Source organism: Rhyacophila brunnea, unplaced genomic scaffold (genome assembly GCF_057557595.1).
Source record: "Rhyacophila brunnea isolate RB1 unplaced genomic scaffold, BYU_Rbru_1.0 scaffold_7, whole genome shotgun sequence".
Classification (NCBI taxonomy): Eukaryota; Metazoa; Arthropoda; class Insecta; order Trichoptera; family Rhyacophilidae; genus Rhyacophila; species Rhyacophila brunnea.
The window spans coordinates 6,059,459-6,080,265 of record NW_028233339.1 but is presented as its reverse complement, the minus strand read 5'-3'; the positions used below and the strand labels follow the sequence as shown (position 1 = coordinate 6,080,265).

General features: G+C 36.8%; 1 protein-coding gene and 1 long non-coding RNA gene across 2 annotated transcripts; one reads left to right on the top strand and one right to left on the bottom strand.

Moving 5' to 3' along the window:
• Positions 1–6,800: 6,800 nt before the first annotated feature.
• Rad23 (UV excision repair protein Rad23) lies at positions 6,801–8,721 on the bottom strand. The gene has a single exon (XM_085957433.1). It carries the CDS (start codon positions 8,347–8,349, stop codon positions 7,378–7,380), a length of 972 nt encoding a protein of 323 aa, XP_085813559.1. The 5' UTR covers positions 8,350–8,721; the 3' UTR covers positions 6,801–7,377.
• A 4,556-nt stretch (positions 8,722–13,277) lies between these two features.
• On the top strand, positions 13,278–20,049 carry LOC147064407 (uncharacterized). The gene is made up of 3 exons (XR_015071874.1): positions 13,278–13,477; positions 18,919–19,353; positions 19,767–20,049. It is a non-coding gene; the product is annotated as an uncharacterized LOC147064407 (long non-coding RNA).
• Positions 20,050–20,807: the final 758 nt, after the last annotated feature.

Sequence of the window (20,807 nt, the reverse complement as noted above, 5' to 3'; positions counted from 1 at the left end):
GCATTCTAATATCTGGTGTGGCGTCGAGTCTGTTCCTGCACTTTGACTTCGTTGCAGCATAAAAAGAAAATCCCGCTTTGCATAAACAGGTTGTAGAAAACGGAAGTAAAACAATAATAGCTTGTTTTGAAAAATTGGCGTACTCTCTGACAAACTCGCCCAGAAATCATTTAAAGGCTGATCTTTGTATTTTTTTTCAAATCAGAGTCACTACCTAATTAAATCAATTAGATTTATTATTACTCAAATAATATCGGCTGTGCTATCCGCTTGCTCGCCTTTTAATATGAAGTAGATTCTTTACTTCACTTATTTTAGTTTTAGTTATTTTACTTCTACTTAGTAGAATGTGTTGCAGTGTATAAAACCTTTCCAAATTGTCGCGGAACACCTATTCAGGTTCGGCGGAACATAGTTTGGGAAACCCTGGGTTAACACATGGAGACGTAGAAATATCAGAGTTATTGTTTTGGTTATGTCAAGGCCAGTTTTTCCCAAATTTTTATTACTATTAAGTATTATAAAATTTGCATAAAATGCACAAGTATGAATGCGGAATATAAATTGAACAATTGTGATCTACTCCCTGGGAGACTTTCTGCCCTCCACTGAGCTGATGAAAACTTGCAGGCATAGATTGAAGCTCTATTTTTCGACAGTGCGATTCGGTGACTAGTTTTGTATGACATCTACAAGTTGCTGGTATGCCTGTACGTCATGACATAATGAATATAAACTATAAATAGTAGCTACATTACTGATTGTTTTATCAATTGAATAAATCCACACCACAGTTACCTAATATCTTTTAATTACTTTGAATGGCAGCCCGGCCTTACTTTTAATCATGTTAAATATGTAATATGTTTGTTGGAGAATTCAATTCAGACGTAGGTTTGATGTCGACGCATCCGCTGATGTGCCTAAATGTATCTCGGATATGAAGTGAATCAAAACAATTCATCCAATTTCGCTGACATACTTTCTATATTCTGATATTAATAATGTTACCTTTCTTTCCAGTGTAAAAGATGTAACAGTGGAATGATAAATGTTTTGTTTTTCAGATAATTTTAATATATTATTATTATTATAAGTGCAATTGTATTTGTATTTGTATATCACAAAATACCATGAATATAAAATATGAAATAACACATTTTTTTAAATAAACATTCTTTCATTGATGTCCCCCCCCCAACCAATATTTTCAATGTTACTCTAGATCTAGTCATAATACAGCTAACGCCTCTACGCTACGCCGTAGGTGGTTCTACAATCGGCCACTTTGAAGCAAGATAGAAAACTTCATACAGTTCCATACTAAAGTGGAAGAATTGGCTCAAAATGTACCTGCGAAACCATATAATATTATTGTCAGTTACAAACCAATTATTGGCCTCACAAATGGTGATAATATCTTACTAACGTTTGTAACAGTTAAACAGTTGGTAACTGTAGAAAATATATTAAATACATTACTCATAAATAAAAAAATAAAACGGCCAGCTGACGTCCTTCAATGGATTTTTATGATTTTATGTGATGGGACACTTAAATGATGATGGTTGATGGTAGTGGCGGTTAACCAAGTAGCAGATGAGATCACTTCATCGGGATGTATGTACTAAAATCTTATAATCACAATGTGGGTGTAAAAATATTAATGATTTTAATTAAATAAAATAACTGTTGATATAATTTTAGCATGGATTTCTATATAATCATAAGTTTTGTATGATTATAAGGTCTGATTTTAAAAAAATATTTTTTTTTTCGACCATGTCCGATCCTAATAGGATCATATGGGCCTCTACAGAGTAGAGGTTTGTAATAACAGATTTTGTTTTTTATGAGAAATGGATGTCAGCCACTTGCTCAACCTTTTAGGTCCATACCCTGACTCACACACAAATTGAAAAACATGTGTACTTGCCAGACCCAGGAATCGAACCTGGGACCCACGGCGTTCTAGTCCAACACTTTAGCCGCACGGCCACCGTGGGCGTAATATATACCTAATGAATAAATGTGAAAAATTACATCAATTTTTATTTTGAGCAATATGTTAATCGATTACTAAAATATATAAATACTATTTGTTTAGAAAGTGACGCCAGGTCTTTAATCTATTTTGATTATCTTTTGCAATTATTGCAATATACCTTTATTGAGTTGCTTAGTCGCCAAACCTGCTCAGGCCGATTTTTCAATAAAATTAGTTTTGAATTGACGTATGTATTATATTGATAGGCCTACCAGCTTATTGAGGTGAAAGTTATGAATTCCGCAAAATGAATATTTAGTTGAGTCACCAATCCCGCTAAATAATAAGTTACTAAACCCTCTACATAGTTGACCAATCAGACATTACGATTCAAACCATGATTTTTAGCATGCGTTCAAATCGTTTAACAAATGCCACCACTACTAGCATATGACTTTAACCGCGCACGGTGATAAATGCTCAATTTTGGACTATTTGGCTGATTTTATACTGAGTAACGGAGAGTCATAGTTCAATTTTTGAATGTCAATTGTTTTTAATTCTTAGATTATAATAACAGTCTCTTGATTTTCAATAAATGTTGATCCTCTTACATAAACAAAACAAAAATTATTTTAGATATACACCTATATGAATGTGTTAAATGATGTGATGTGAAATTTTTTATCCCCCGACCATATCCGATCATAATAAGATCATATGATCAGATTTTTTTTTACGAGTAATGGATGTCAGCCACTTGCTTAACCTATTCGGCCATATTCTGACTCGCACACAAATTTAAAAACAATATTTGTAAGGATTCAAACCTGGGGCCCATGACACTAGTGGGTGTGAAATTTTTTAGCAAAGAAAATCAAAAATATTTATATTAATCGACACAAATGTGGGCCGCTACGGAATTATCATTTCTTATCGTTAATGTCCGACTGCGTGTTCAATTCCGCTCTGTTAACAAATGTATGTCGCCAAATTTCATTCTGAATAATGGTTTCCATTGAATTCATTCCGTACATTTTTTTAATAGGTTAATGCAAATAAAATGATCACAAAAGATTATTGATATAATCATTCTGAATGATAATCAGTTTATTTACAATAGATAGTTACTTACCTACCTACAATATAAGAAAAAAAACTATGTATTATATAATTTTTTTATAATAGGTAGTACCTACATTGGTTAGGCAGGGTTTTTTTTGAAAAATAAAGGTGCAGGAACTCACTTATTGCCAAACTTCTTACCTAATAAAGAAGATTATGTTCAAATATCATTTTAAGTAACTTTTCCTATGCCACGCAGCGCACGAAAAATTAAACAAACAAACATTAATATCTACAAATAAACAACTAAAGTTGTAAAAAATAAAATTATAAAAACATATATTTGAATATAAGTATATAGTGATTTCCATGACCCCCACATCCTGAAACGGTCCCCCAGTCCAGGATCTTTGGTGGGTCCCCTACCTATCCCTACGGTTAAAGGCAGTGTGACGCTATATAGCAGCGTTTTTCAATTGGTGTTCGAGGTAAAATTAAGGGTATTCAGTGTATTAACAATCATTAACCAAAAAATGCAATTACACAACCACACATTTTAAAATGTTAACACACCTGAAGGAAATAAGTACCGCAGGCAATTTTTTACAATTAGAGCAAATTTGTGATGTGCATATATCTTACTTATCTAGTCTATCCCCCAGGCTAGAGCCCTATTAGTTCCCCCTTTGTGGTGGCAATGGTGATATCCAAAGTTCAGTCCAATTTTCGTCTGGCAAATTGTCTCGATTCCTTTTATTAATGTTAGAGTCTATGGCCGAATGCCTTCCACTGAGTAACCACCGATCAATATATTTTGATAGGGTCGAAAAGTGTCAAAGGTGGTCCGACGAGTTTGATGAACAAAAGTACCGAAACTGTTTTGGTCTTCAACGAAGCTCTTAATGGGGTAATAATTAAATTCATTTGCGAAAATTCGCATTCATTCACATTCACTTGAAGAAATAGTAATAGAATTCAATGCATATATCAAACGAGATAGTTTTTCAGGATATCTTTTTTCATGAGATGATTCAGAAAAATTAACTTGTACTATGTGAGCGCTCACATTGTTTCATCTAATTGCTTTTGAAAGATTAAAAATACCGTGAAAAAAGGTGCCGGAACGCCATTCCACCGCGTTACATTACAAAAAAGCCCTGGATTTAGGTATCCAACAATAATGTTATTATGATGATATGCATGCTGTCAAGTCTGCATCGATCGCACCATAATATATTTAATTGTAGTTAAGTATGATTTCATTGAGATTTTTCATTTTCCATTACCAGCGTTCACTCATGGCCTGCTGCAGGAGTAAGAGAAATAGATGTGAATCCCCGCGATTTAAACTGAAGCATAATTTTCTTTTACTGTCGCGTAGTCTGTTCATTAAACAGTAGAATAGTTTGACAGCGATCTTTTGCAGTTTTTGTTGAGACATAATATTCTTTTTGAAGGAAAGGAAATCAGTATATGCTCAGTTAGAAGATAAAAAGCGATTGTTTCATTTGGCCAATGTGGCTTTCTTTGCTCATTTCATAGTTTCATCCTACAAAACCAAATTTAAGCTGATAAATGATGACTGACCTTACATACAATCAATACTTTTGATTGCTTATCTAATATGCTGGACGATCCTAAACAAGTCCCGACTTTGTTTTTCAAGAACTGGACGGAGATTGGTTGTGTTATTCAGTTCGAAAACAGATTCATGTCAGTGTCTAATCTGAATATTAAAGAACTATCTGTTATCATTGAACAATCTCTTCAAAATCAGATAGTCTGAAAAATTATATTTTACGGATAGGCCATGCAGAAGAATCATTTTCAAAGTTCGTTCTTGCATCAGCAAAGAGGAAATTTCATAGTAAAGTCTATTTCTCGAGAAAACAATTAATCCTACATATTCCCGATTTCGAGAAATCCCAAGCTCTAGCGAGGTCATGTGATGTGTCACAGTGCATACATAAACTATTATTTTGCGAGCCTATCTTTAGTTACTTTCGAGGAATATTCTCAGGCCGAGTTGTAATAACATACAAAAAGACCATGCGGGTCACCCCATATAGGAAAATTCACAGTACGCGTGCCTGCCTGTGCTGAATAACTTAAAGATAGGTTGCTTTTCCTCGCCGGCTCCCGGTGACCCCGATAGCGCCCTCGAAGCAACCCAGTACTGGTCACCAGTGACCCCCATGGTGATTGATGTGTTAATAAATGATATGCCGAGGATTAAATGAATACAAGTGACACAAGAAAACATTGAGTCAGGAACACTTTTCACAATAACTGTGCGTGAAACACGATTAAATCATGTAACTACCAACTTTTTTTGAAAACTTTTAAGAATCATATCTCATAGGCACCCTATGTAAACATTGTTGATTTGAAACAAAGTTATTTTTGTTAATGTTACTTGAATCATTTACGTTAACAGCTGTTTCGGGCTTACCTTTCCGAAGATGGATAGATGGTTCCCATCTTAACAAAAATAATTTTGTTTCAAAACCATTATAATGGAGTCCTACCATGTAAATGCCAGTTCAATTAATTAATATATAATTTATAATAATAATAAATAATATATAATTTGTTTTCATAGCAATTTATCTAATTTCAATGTGTGGTACTCTTTTAAACACCATTAGTAAACATAATATCGTCACCGTTCAGGCAAAAGTCACCAACCCTGAAAATGGCAGTTTTGAGTTGAGTATGTCACCCGAAGCGTAAAATTATGTTCTTTAAGATGCAAAACTCACCTCGGTGCATTAGTTAGTAAAATTTTGCTTAAATCCGAATTATTTGTTTTTCACTAAATGACTTTCGATAAAATCTTAACAAGCAAAAGTCATTATAGGTGAATAGACATTATTGACTCTATAAAAAAAAATCCTTCGTTATAAATATACAAGCAAAAGTCACTATACTATGGATGGTGAGTTTTACTGATGCTTCTTTTGGCTAACATTGTTCAGATTATTAACAAGCAAAAGTCACCAAACCATAATTTGAGCTACCTTGCCTCCTTTAAAACCTTCCAGATGTTTTAATTAGCATCAAAAAGTAAAAGTACCTTAAAGAAATTATTAAGAAGACATGAGAAAATAATTAAATGTAGATAAAACCTTAAAAACATTAAAATCTGATTTTTCCGGGATTTTCAAACTTTCAAATTGCGATATCTCAAAACTATGTTTTTAGGGTTGGTGACTTTTGCCTGAACGGTGACGATATACAGAATAAAAGGTAAAAATTCTATTTCGACTAGGTATTGAATTATTAATTTAGATATCCAAATTTGTTGCTGTTTTGTGTTTGACGTACCCACGGCATTTTGTACAGCAGGTGGGTGGAAGAAGTATTCTATATGTAATTATATAGATACTTATTGAAGGACACAATATTATAAAGTCTGAGATATTATATAAATTAATTTGATTTTAGAATTTTTTATTCATAATTTACTTAATATTTATTGTCTATACCACAAGTGTGTTGGCTGTTGTCCTGCTGTGAGTACGCAACAGTAACAGTTGAAAGCATTCTCGCTGATGGCAGAATTGATAAAAATATAGAGATTTGATACTGCAATAAATAATATACCATGACTCAAGCAGAAGAACGTCTGAAGTATTTCATTTGCATAAAGTTTACATAAGGAGATCAGAGCTCCAAATACTGAAGAAGAAACACTGACTGTCGGAAGGTAAGGAACTGCTCTCAGGGTAAAATAAAAGTTGCAATATGAATATATCCGTAAATTTATAATATTAATAATCCACAAAGTAATTAATATAAACGATACAAAAAAATTTCGGTTACGGAGTACAAAAACATTTCAAATTTATAGATCCAAGCGACAGACATGCGAGTGACGACGGTTCGGAGGGGCCTACCTCATTCTCCCGATTCCTCTCCGGTGGTGCTCTGCGCCCCCATTTAAAACAGATCAACTTTCAAACCCCGAGATAAAAATTAAAAGTTAATGATTCCATTACATTTTTCTGTACAAAATTTACAAAAACCCCGAGCTGCCGCGCCTCGATCCGGCCGCCGGGACGCGACGGCGGCGGCTCTGAAAGCGAATTCTTTATAAATCGACATCCTCCTTTGAAAAAGCTCGCTCGGTCGGGGCGATCCGTCTGGACGGTACAGACACATGCATGCGGGGTCATAAACGAAACGTTTGACCGGGCCAGTCGGTGCCCGTACCGCGCGCAGACAGAAAGATTTCCGGGGCGGACCGCTCCGGCCGAGCCTGAATTGAACGGACGAGAAAAAAAATGACAGCGGCGATCCGAGCGCGGCCCACCACGCGGTGGCTAGTCGTCAGTCTGCGAGAGCAGGAAATTTGCGGCCAGGTTCTCGTTCTTCTCGCAGGCGAAGTACGCCTGAATCACCATATGTTCTGGGAAACCCAGAGCTTTGAGGCGTTCGATGGCCTCCTTGTCTCGAGCGGAAACGTGGGGAAACAGGGTCTGGGCGGGAGACGCCGCCGGAGAGGGCGAAGGGGAGGGGGAAGGAGGCGATTGCTCGTTGAGCATCCGCACGAAGGCCTGCTGGTGCTGGGAGATGGCCTGCAGCAGGGCGGGGTTGGTCTGCCCGATCTGCTGCAGAATGGTGTTCAAAAGGGAGGGATCCTGTTGGATGACCGTCCTCATCTGCTGGAACTGCGGCTGGCTGCGCAAGAAAGCCAGAGGGTCCTCATCGGCGCCTGCTTCTTCGTCCCCCTCGGCTCGGTCGGCTCGCTCCGGGAGCAGGTCGGCGGGGATGCCTGTGATGAGATATTCGACCGCCCGCTCCCGGTTGTCGAAGGAAGCGCGCAGAGCCCGCTCCACCTGCGGTCGGCTGTAGCCCATGTCCATGATGTTCCTGACCGCGGTCTCCCGCTCGGCGTCATCCGGGGACGGAGACTCCGCCGACGCGTCTGGCGGCGGGGGACCGTCGGCCGAGGGCGTCACGACGGGACCCGCCGGGGGCTCCGCGGCGGCCGGCGCCGGAGAAACAACCGGGGGCGGGGCGGCGGTCGCGCCGGACGGGGACTCCGGGGCCGCTTCCCCGCTCTTCGGCTTGGTGACCATGACTACTATGAATTTCTTCTCGTCAATGTTGTAGCTGTCTATCGTGCTATCGTCCGTCAGAATCTTCCCGGCGTAAATGAGTCTCTGGTTGTCGGCCGGATAGTCTTTGCCCTTCTCGGCCTCTATTTTTCGCTTAAGTGCCCTGACGGTCTCCGCGTCGTCGATTTCGATTTGAAAGGTCTGCTGCAGCAGATTTTTGAACGTTATCAACATCTTGAAGGGTCAGGCGAAAGGCGACAGCCGGATCGGCGGAAGATCTCTACAATCGGTTCTGCGTCCCACTGACTCGACAAAACTGAGCCGTAAACATAACCTACGAACGGATCGGCGATGCGGCCGTGCGGCGTTCGACAGTCGACGCCGAGCGAATTGTCTTCTCTCGGAGCGCGTTTCGCGGTCGTCTTTTATTCAAGAGCGCTCGAAAAATATGGTCACGACAGACTGTACCGTTTTATAGCGATAAAATTAAAATTCCAAGTCACATCGCATCGAGAAAATATCAAGCTAACGAATCGTAAGATAGTATACGTCAGTATGAATACACATAAAATGAAGTCTACCATAGACTAATATACTTGTCTAAAAATGAGGGAAGTTTGTCTATGGTAAGTTTAATGGCTCAAATAGACTCTATGACGATCGGTCACGTCATATTATGCCGAAAAACCCGTTTCTTATGTTGGCGTCCTGTGTCACAGGGTGTAAATCAAGTGTAAATAGTACTATGTCATAGCTGTCATACAAAATGTATTTATCTATATGTAATATGTCGGAATGGCATAGATATGATCATAGACACTAAATCGCTCTAGCATATATGTGTCTATCGTCATATTATAGTCTATTTGAACCTGAAAATTATATTACCAGAATTAAATGCAAAGAGATTGAAGGCACCGTCCAATCTCTTTAATTAGGTACCTACCTATATGATTTTCATTAATTTCTATTTAACACACCAGTTTCTCCACCGAAGAAAAATATACAGAGCATTCTCCAAAACGGTATTGGTACGCCCAAAATACAATATTTCTGAATATCGGAAAAAATACTAAAAAAGTACATACCTACCATTTTTTTTTTATAAATTAAGTAGGTACTATAATTTTAAATAGAAGAAAATTTGGCGAACAAAGAAAAAAAGAAGTAGGTAGGTACTTAAAAAAAGTTTTTGTCTTCGTTTTAAAACGAAATTCAATGAATTCGGCCGTAATCATTTTTTATCAGAAGAGGTACGCACTTACTTAATACCTAATAAAAAACACTGGTGAAAAACCAAAAATTCCATTTTCGACAGAATATGACAAGGCCTACCTGTGCTCCTATCCTATGCGGAAATACCTACTATAATTTCTTGAATCGCGTTGGTACTATATTTCAGTGACAAAAAGATACTAGAGACAGTTGAGACACTGTTATTTTCAATTTTCATTGTTCATAACAATGCACTTACAATGTTTGAAATCTGTGAACAATTATTGAATCATTTATTTTTAAAAGCGAATTTGTCCGTATTTTAGACATTTTTGTATGCCTGACTGACAGTATTGCCAACCGTACTATAATTATAGTATTTGTACTATAATTTTGGCCCGCATAGGTACTGTGTACGATATAAAACAGGTATGGTACGCCCAAAATACTATAATTTTGATAATTTGGAAGAAGAGTTAGCAATAGATTAAAAATAGCGTAAAAGAACTAAAATACTTACCTAACTTTTGAATGTTTTTCTAAAAAAAGGAGACGTTAGTTACCTAATACCTTACATCTGAATATTTTGAAGAAAAAAAAAACTAGACGCCTTACATTTCAATTTTTATCAAAAAAACGAGATGTTGATTACTTTACATTTGAATTTTTGTCTAAAAAAAAGGTGACGTTAATGTAATTTTTGGAAAACGCAGGAAGTATTCGTCATTTAATCCATACTAAAGAGTCAGTATTGCCAACTGTACTATAATTATAGTATTTGTACTTTAATTTTCATCTGCGTACTATGTACGATAAAACAGGTATAGTACGCCCAAAATACTATAATTTTGAAAATTCGGAAAAAAACGTTGGCCACTGCAATAGCGCTAAAGCTGTTCGGGATAACTAAAGTAGTTACTTAACTTTTGGGTTTCTGTCCTTAATCACTTCACATTGAATATTTGCCTAAAAAAAGGAGACATTAATTACATAGACTATAGATATATCTAGACGCCACCCGTTGCATTGCTAAATGAAGCCGCGTTCCGTGCGTTTGGTTTGTGGGCGAGTGAACGCATTCGTCTACAAATGTTCGAGACCATAGACCATTTCGCTAGTGCTCGCCCAAAGTGCTCACACTAGACGCTCAGAATTAAAATATAATTTTCTATTTTTTTACGTTATATAGTATTTTTAAGCGGTCAAAAAGCAACCATTAGGTAAAGATATCCATAATTTATTTTAAAGAAACACTAGGTCACTGATATTAAAATATATAATAATATACAAATAAATTATCACGAACATGTATCAACTTACCTATGAAACGTAATACAATCTTCTTGCTTATCAGTATGGCTACCATATTTTAATACAACACACAGAACCATCTTTTCTACTTAATTAACTAAAAATATTTACCACTGACTTTATGTTTAGCAATTTTAGCAACACGGTTATCGACGCTTAGTTATGCAATAAGCGAAGATTTGCCGGCTACACCGTAGCAAAACATCTCCCAGATCTGTAAACCTTTTATCTTACTCTAGCGCGTGTCGCAGAGATTATAAGGGTACCGAATACTTTCTCACTCGCACTTATGCATCGTTTTTGTTCAGGCCATGGTTAATTATTATTTCCCGCGTAATTTTTTTGAAAATGCAGAAAAGTATTGGTCATTCAACGCGTACTATATTTTTTGCCGAAATACTATAATTTTGGAGGCTCGGTACTATAATTCGACTTTGAAAATATGGCAACACTGATGAGAGTATATTAGCCTATGAAAGTATATTAGTCTATAGCCGGGTCTACACTCGGGACTTTTCCATACGTCTCACGAATTGAACTCAGGGCATGCGTCGTCGACCTTGAAATCGGTTCGAAAATGGCCGCCATTTTGTGATGAAAGTACTAACGCACTGCGATCCGACCGGCTTGGATTTCTATTCAACACCCCAGCAGCTTCGTATTTTTTCGGTAAGATTCGGGTCGTTCGTGCATTTGGCTGTCAGTTGCGTTGTCAATAAATGTATTTATTTGAGTCTATTTGATCATATTGGATGCATTCTAGTATTGGAATATTACGATTTTTTGCAAAATGTCGACTGAAATGATTACAATGGATTTTATTGAGAGTAAAGGCACATTGCGCATTATGGGATATAACCATAAAGACTATACGAACAAGCTGAAGCGCAATGATGCCTACATATTATTGGCAGGAAAATTTGGAATGTCAGTTTTAGGGGTAAAAATAAAATGTTTACGGTTCTACTTTTCCAAGGAGTACCATAAAACAAAGGAAATAAAGAGTGGCGCTGGGGCTGACAACAAGCATGAACCCTCGTGGTTTGCATATGAGTCAAATGGCATGTCGATAATAGGGGTTAAAAATAAAATTGAGAGCTTGAGTTCGTATTTTTCAAAGGAGCTCCACAAGACTAAGGAAACATTGAAACAACAAGGAGTGGAGCTGGGGCTACAGCAAAAATGAACCCTCGTGGTTCTCATACGAGTCACTGTTGTGTTGTATCGAATATATTATCTAGTTATAGTACCTAGGTATTCAATGACATATTGTAGTATTGATGTGTCGTATTTTGTGTAACGCCCACGGTGGCCGCACGGCTTAAAGCGTTGGACTATTATGCCGTGGGTCCCAGGTTCAAATCCTGGGTCTGGCAAGTACAAATATTGTTTTTCAATTTGTGTGTGAGTCAGGGTAAGACCTAATAGTTTGAGCAAGTGGCTGACATCCATTTTGCCTTTGACATCCGTGTAAAGTTCTGAAAAAGGACGTTTTCATTCGATTCTGTTGCCCTCATTATTCCGAACAGTGGTCAGAAAATATATTATATTATCATTAAATTTAAATCTCTTCAACTTAAATTGATGTAATTACAATATACCTAGTATAATCGTAATATTTATTTTGACAGAATTATTCGTAGGTATGACGTTTGGGCATAGAATATTTTATTTGCGAGAGTGAATATCCATACAAGAATAAATATCATTAATGTAATACAAAGTGCACCGATAGATGGCACTAAACTAGTTCCATGACTGGTTTTGTCGTTAGGACACACTCAATTATGCTCATTTATTACAAATATGATTGTGATAATAAGTTTAAAAAAATAACTAATATAATTAAGTATTTGTTATTCCAAATTTTACTGTTTTCTTTTAACATTTTACACTCGTTTCCCGTACGCTCCGTGGTGGCGCTGTATTACCGTGAATAATTTTATTCATCACCTGCGAATCTATTTCGATGTATAATCTATGACTCAACGAAGTGTAAGCTGTGATGAACGAATGTAGACAGTAAAACGGATTCATCTCCTCTGCGCATGCACAAAACTTCTCGGTGTAAAACCAGAATTTAAAAGTTGAAGAGGAAGTCGGCGTTGAAGTGACTAAATGGGGACGTAGCTTATGAGCCTATGTGTCCATCAGTGTTGCCAACCGTACTATAATTATAGTATTTGTACTATAATTTTGGTCCGCGTACTATGTACGATATAAAACAGGTATAGTACGCCCAAAATACTATAATTTTGAATATCGGGAAAAATATGTAAAAAGTACTAAAATTTCGATATTTCCGTTCGACAAATTGGTGCAAAGTACTGTAATTTTGCAATATAAGAAGATTTGGAGAACTTTGAAAAAAAAATGCTCGAAAAACGTAAAAAATCCCTTGACTTTGGTTTAAAATGAAATTTCTTGAATTCGTTGGTAAGCATTTTTTGTCGGAGAGGAAGGTACTTAATTAAAAAGGGGTCTCGGAGTTTCTCAAATTCTCGGTTATTTTTTTCTGAGACCTACACATTTTCAATAGATGACAACGCGTACTATATTTTTTCCCCAAATACTATAATTTTGAAGGCTCTGTACTATAATTCCACTTTGAAAAGATGGCAACACTGGTGTCCATTGATTCCGCCAGATTCCGCGTTGTTATTGTGCTTCATGTTATTATTATGCATATTATATTGATAATATTATGTCAGTACGCAGTTTGTTAAAGAGAAGGGATATTGCCTTTATTTTTTCCACCATAACTAGTGATATATGAAGAAACAAGAAGGGACATTTCCCGGACAAATGCCGTATTAATACTAAAGCAGTTTGACAGGTGTGTTTCATAACCTAAAAATATCTTCTCAAGGCAATGACAGCTATGACGTTTCGGGTGTTATATTAATAATTAATAATGTTGGTAAAATGAGGCGGGAGGGGGGTGTAGTCCATAAGGATAATTTATAAATCTGAGATTATTAGAAAGCGTGATTAACTGGAAAAAATTACATTAATCTTCGTGAGGGTGAGTACATTTGTATAGGATATGTGCTCCTATAGTCAGCCAGCACCAGTAGTCAGCCATGCCAACCAAATTATTGTATACGAAATGCATTAAATATTACAACTTTCTTTTTTTTGACCCAACACTGGGCCACCTATTTGCTAAGTCCACATTTAGTCACTTCATCACCCACTTCCTCTTCAACTTTTAAATTCTGGTTTTACACCGAGAAGTTTTGTGCATGCGCAGAGGAGTTGAATCCGTTTTACTGTCTACATTCGTTCATCACAGCTTTCACTTCGTGAAGTCATAGATAATACACCTAAATAGATTCGCAGCTAATGAATAAAATTATTCACGGTAATAAGCGCCACCACGGAGCGTACGCGAAACTAGTGTAAAAAGTTAAAAGAAAACAGTAAGATTTGGAATAACAAATACATATATATATATATATATTTTTTTTTTAACTTATTGTCTCAATCATATTTGTAATAAATAAGTATAATTGAGTGTGTCCTAACGACAAAATCAGTCTTGGAACTAGTTTAGTGCCATCTATCGGTGTACTTTGTATTTTTTTTTTTTGACCATGTCCGATCCTAATAGGATTATATGGGCCTCCACAGAGTAGAGGTTGTATTAACAGATTTTGTTTTTTACGAGAAATGGATGTCAGCCACTTGCTCAACCTATTAAGTCCATACCCTGACTCACACACAAATTGAAAAACAATATGTGTACTTGTCAGACCCAGGATTTGAACCTGGGACCCACGGCGTGATAATCCAACGCTTAAGCGGCGCGACCACTGTGGGCGTTAATAATAAATAGTCAAAATAAATAGTAAAATCATACTAGGTATATTTTAATTATATTAATTTAAGTTGAAGAGATTTAAATTTAAGGTAAACGTACCAATAGTTGACCACTTAAGAAAAAAATTCAACAAAAATAACGATTAACGTTTAGCATTACACCGAATGTTGGCAAAGCAAATCTACTCATAATGGATCAAATGTCTTAATTAATATGACAAGACAAAAATTAAGAAAGGGTCTGTTACAAAAAAATTGTGTTCAATTTTTCAAGACCATGTTTTTGTTCCAGTAGTTGACCATCCAAAAAATTTAAAGTTCCAGTAGTTGACCACTATATGTTTCAGTAGTTGACCATGTCTAATCAGGGGTTCCAGTAGTTGACCGCTATATTTTTCAGTAGTTGACCATGTCTAATCAGAAGGCTTTATGGCAGAGTTGCCTCAGGGCTTCCTGTCAGACCACTCTAGCCCATAGCTACTTGAATCAACTTGGTAACAATGGGCGGTTCAGTAACAAGTTACATAGGAGAGGATTTTGTTTGACAGCCAGTCATCAGCTTCGGGTAACAAAAGGTGCAAAATTAGTTACTTAAAACTAAAAATTCAAAAATATATTTATTTTAGCAACTAAGTACATACATACTACATAGTAACGCATAGGCTCAGTACTAATCAAAATAAAACTTAACATAAAAATCCTTAGATATTCCAAATAAAGTCCAATTATTCCGGAACTAAATAAACATTACGAGTTTTGCTTACTTGTGTCGGATCATTTATGTGGGATACTACCACCTTCCATTCATAGCTAAGTACATCGGGTCGCTCTGGCCATTTCCATAATCTCCCGCACTTTTGCATCGATGAAATAATAGCTTTTACTTTAGAAATATGGACGATTTTTCCCGGGAAGTATTATAATATAATGTTCATTAATGACTTTCATAACGGGCAGCCATCGAGTTTTAGGCTTAAAGCTTTCATCACTAGACTTATGCCATTCACTCTCCGCTGAGTCTGAAATGTCAACACTTGGGTTAGAAGACTCGGAAGAAAAACGCATTTTCTTCTTGACTGCTTTCAATTCCCCCATTTTTTTTCTTCCTTTGCATGCTCATTTAGTTCTTTCTTTCTTTGCCTCTCTGCAGCTCGTTCTTTTTTCAACCGTTCCATTTCTTCTTTCTTCCACTTTTTGTTTACGAAATACTCCTGGCAAGGTTTCCCGGAAACACTGGTGGGGGTTTTTTCCCTTTTTTGCTTTCTTCATGAATTTTTCTTCCCCTTCACCAGGGAAGAAAAAATGTCTCTTGAATGGACTACGAATATTTGATGGACCAGCCACGGGTTCACTGGCGATTGGAGACGAAGTATCATTACAAATCCTTATACCAGCCTTAGGTGCACTGGCGATTGGAGACGAATCACCATCACAAGTCGTTAGACAGCCACAGGTGCCCTAGCGATTGGAGATGAAACATCTGATCTGATCATAATAATTCATAGTATTCCAGGCGGCCAAAGACATCATATCATCGGATTCCTCTTCTTGCAATGCCTCATCGATGAGTCTGACCGGGTCAGGTGGAGTGATATTTTCCAACTTATTTTTTTACTTTTCGTCACAGTGCGAACAGTGACTTGTCATCTTGATCAAGTTCGTTGTTTTTGCGGAATGATTCAAGATTTTCCTCATCAATGTTTTTACTCAGGATCTCTCTCTAAATACCGCTTGGGATCCTCTGATGAAACCATTGAAGGCACACTTTACGATTCTCCTGGTACTGTTACAGTTTAAGGGCTCCATGGACAAAGTCCACATTTTCGGAAATTTCTTGAGGAATTCTTTTGTACTTGTAGAGGACTGTCGTTGGTGTGACAGCCCCACCGACACTCCCTGTTACTATGACGGTTATGCATTCTTTATCGTCGGCATTTACCTGCTGGTACACTGTCTCGATTCCTTTTTTGGCTAAGACCCTGCTCCCCTAGGGGCGGCAGGTTATATGAAAGTATGGTGAAGCAGGCAGGTTATATAAAAAGTATGGTGAGGTAGGCTGATAAACAATTTGCGGCAAAACTAACGTTAACATTATTAATTATATGGGTACGTTATAATGACCAAAGTAAATCCTCCGTGATGCCCTGCATTTTTTTATCGCGTCGCTATTTCTCGTAAGTTGTCAGCTATTGTTGGCTTGCTTCATTCAGTTGCTATATATTCAGGGCTATAATTCAAGAAATTTTTGTTTTCCGAAGAAAAAATACACAAACCCGTTGCTTAAAAAATAAAAATAAAAAGTTGACACCTAGGTCATCTACTGGACAGAACCACCCTAGACACTTCTAATTAATAAATAATCATCGTTCCATACTTATGAATGTAAAAATTGTTCAAAACTAAGTGAAATAATTTTATTTAATTTATCTAGTAGTTGACCACCCTGGTCAACTACTGAAAAAGTATTTAAAAAAGTTTGAGTAGTTGACCCCCCCACAAACTTGCTTCCTTGTAAATATAACTTAAAAATTACAAATGATATCGATACTTCAATATGATGACTGCCCGTAATGCATTAACTTGATATTATGAAGTCAAAAACATTAAATTGCCATATGCTTACATCCACTGATATCCTTAACAATTTACTTAAGAAATTAAAAATAAAATGCTTACGGCGTGATGTGTTGTTTTCAAATAGCTGCTATGACGCTCCTATGACATATGGTGATGTGTTAGTTTCTCAATCCGACCACAGATGGCTTCACTTGTCTCAACTTTACAATTTAGAGCAATCCCGTGTCTACGTTTCTTATTTTGGGCATTTTATTGAAAAAAGGTCAACTACTGGTACATGGTCAACTACTGGTACATTTACCTTAATGATATAATATTTCTGACTACTGTTCGGAATAATGAGGGCAATAGAATCAAATGAAAACATCCTTTTTCAGAACTTTACACAGATGTCAAAAGCAAACTTTGACATGTTTTTGGGAATGGTAAAAAGAAAGATAGAAAAACAAAATACTCGTTTAAGGGATGTGATACCGCCCAAAGCAAATTTGGCTATCACCCTTCGGTATTTGGCTACCTGTCGGTGACTCCTTCATGTCGCTTATGTATTTATTTAAAGTACCAAACCAGTTTATTTCGATAATGCTTCCAGAGGTGCTAAAAGCAATAGGTTGGTAATTGACTGTTTGAAAGAAAACGTCAAGGTAATTGATTTATTGATATCTATAAGTAGGTACATAATACGACACATCAATACTACCACCAGATAATATATACAATACAAGACAACAGTGACTCGTATGCGAACCACGAGGGTTCATGTTTGTTTCCTTTGTTTTATGGTACTCCTTGAAAAAGTAGGACCTTAAACTTTTTATTTTATTTTTTACCCCTAAAACTAACAGTCCAAACTTTCCTGCCAATAATATGTAGGCATCATTGCGCTTCAGTTTGTTCATATAGTATAGTCTTTATGGGTTATATCCCATAATGCACTATGTGCCCTATACTTCTCAATAAAATTCATTGTCATCATTTCAGTCGACATTTTGCAAAAAAAATCTTATCATCGACTACCAATAGACTCAAATAAATATATTTATTGACAAGCAAATGCATGAACAACCCAAATCTTACCCAAAAAATACGAAGCTGCTTTGGGTGTTGAATAAAAATCCAAGCCAGTCGGATCGCAGTGCGCTAGTACTTTCATCACAAAATGGCGGCCATTTTAAAACCGATTTTAGGGCCGACGACGCATGCCCTGTGTTCAATTCGTGAGACTTACGGAAAAGTCCCGAGTGTAGACTTGGCTAATAACGATTTTATTCAATACATTACTGACATCTGTGGTTCAAATATGAAATTAATTTTAATATTTATTTAGTTGGAGTCAAGACGTTCGAAGTGTGGTCACGTGTTTTTGACGTTTTGGACGACTTGAGACAGTGCTCAAAAATAAGATATATTTCAATATTTTGTGATAATTTGTTCAAGGTAACTTTTCCTCCTACTTAGAGTAAAAACTACTTTTAGTGTAAAAAGAATGTATAATAATAATATTAGTTACTTTTATAAAGCAGCTGCCTTTAGGATCAACCTTTGCGGTGTTTTCCAAAAGTCAACCACCCGGCCGACAACTGGATTATTTCATAAAAAAAATGTATAACATTGCTTGGTATCGAAATGACATGCTAATGGTGTTCTTTAATCAATACAATTAAAAAATAATAATTTTTCTTATAGGATCCTATAGTCAGCCGCTTGTAAAAGTACTATATGCCAGGCGGCCGAGAACTGGAGTTCTCATATCCTTAGGTCAGCCACCTTTTAAGTTCTTCATTTAATCATTACAAATTTTAATTATAATAAAAACACCTACCTGTATTTATAAGTCGATATACGTAATTGATAAATTTTTTACTTATTTGTTTACAGTAGATATGGAGCCAAAGAAGCGTTTGTTATGGCAATATGACGAAGCTGCTCTAATAGCTATCAAAGAAAATCAGCTTGGAATTCGAGAGGCTAGCAGAAGATTTGGAGTGCCTAGCGGAACTCTACAAGATCGAATCCATGGCTGCATTGCAGAAGAACCTCAACTCATGGAACCTGACACAATGCTGACAAATACGGAGAAAGAGCGCTTTGAAGAATGGTGCATAAGTTTGGCATAATGCGGATTTCCCCAAAAAAACGATGATGTTTTAGATACAGTCCAAAGCATTATTAAAAAATCTGAAAGGAAACATCCTTTTAAAAACGTACGTCCAGGCAGGAAATGGTATGGAGGGTTTATGAAATGGCATCCTTCCACCGTGCTCCAGAGGGCATTACAAAGGGACGAGCTACTGTGACCAAAGTATTTGTAAGGTAATGGTTTCGAATATTAGTAGATTATTTGAAACAAACCGGCAATGAAGACATTCTAAATGACCCAATCGACCAGCACTTCCCGAATCAAAAATAATTACTGTGTTAGAAGACAAAACCTTACCAAGCACAATTCCCTCAGTTGTCAGTTAGCAGTCACATTGTCAGTTGGCAAAAACTGCCGATATCTCCAGAACAACAATAAGGTCACCTCACGTGTATCGCACTACATCATGAACCGCACTAATCAGTGAACATTTTTTTTCTATTTTCTGCAGGCCTACACATTTTCGACTCACATCAAAATCGCGTGTTATTTGTTTTTAGTTGATTTCTCTAGATTTTCAATTAAATTATTATCTATATCTGGTGTTCACGTCTATTATCTATATCTCATTTGCCTTCTGTTTTAGCACACTGTGACGAGCCCGCCCACCCCTGTGCCTATGTTCTCTGGACGGCCCCCGCTGAAGACTTCACCGGTACCTAGCAGCCCCCTCGGAAGATTTGGAATCCCTGAAGAATGTTGCACCCTGAACCGATGCCAATTGCCAGTTAGAATCAGTGTTACAAAACCTATAACTTCAGTGCCACCTACGCATTTTGACATTACCTCAACATTGTTATTGACTTATCACTATTTGATTATGACCCGTGTAAATTACCGTGTAAAATAAATTCGACTGTTAATCTGTTCCTGTGTGTTTCTTGTTTCCACCACCCACTCCCGCTCAATTATTATTTGGCTTATTGTAGCATTAGCGCTCGATGTAGCCGGTGACAATAGGTACCTAGAGTCCGAATTCTATAAGCTGGCGTACACATCATCACGGTTCTTTTATGAATTAGTGGATCTAAATTCCCCCCGCTTCACCATCTTAACACTGCATTACGTCCGCCCCCCACCAAATCCATCGTCAATGCGACGCTAGCCATGCGATGACGTGTACGCCAGCTTATAGAAATCGGAGTCTACTTATATTAATTGTTTTTCTGCTATACAATACTATCACTATTAAAAATATCTAATTTTCATTTTTTAAAAAAATATAGACACTGCTATTTGTATTGCTCCTCATTTAGCAAATCCTTCATGCCACAGGTAAAAGAAGTTTGTATTCTTCCTATCTCAATTGAACCTCTTCGGAACTTATTCTTGTGCCATTCCTTATCGGAAGTCAGCTACCATCAAGGCGATCTTTACTATAGTATCTGTTACCCGGAACAGTTTAGTGGAGCTGTACCTACTTCTATCAATCACCAAGGTTCTAAAATCTATAGCCACGAAATGCGGCATCGTCATTTCATTGGAATTATAATTTTCATATATTTCCAGAATGATCACAAATCCATTTTGGTTTGGAAAAACGAAATATTAAGTTATGTATTAATGATATGGGTTTATTCTTCTTCAACACCCCATTAAGGATGTGACTCGGATGAGTTGACTGTTT

Excerpts from the sequence above, each read along its gene's own strand:
- Rad23 (XM_085957433.1), bottom strand. The coding sequence starts at position 8,349 with ATGTTGATAACGTTCAAAAATCTGCTGCAGCAGACCTTTCAAATCGAA.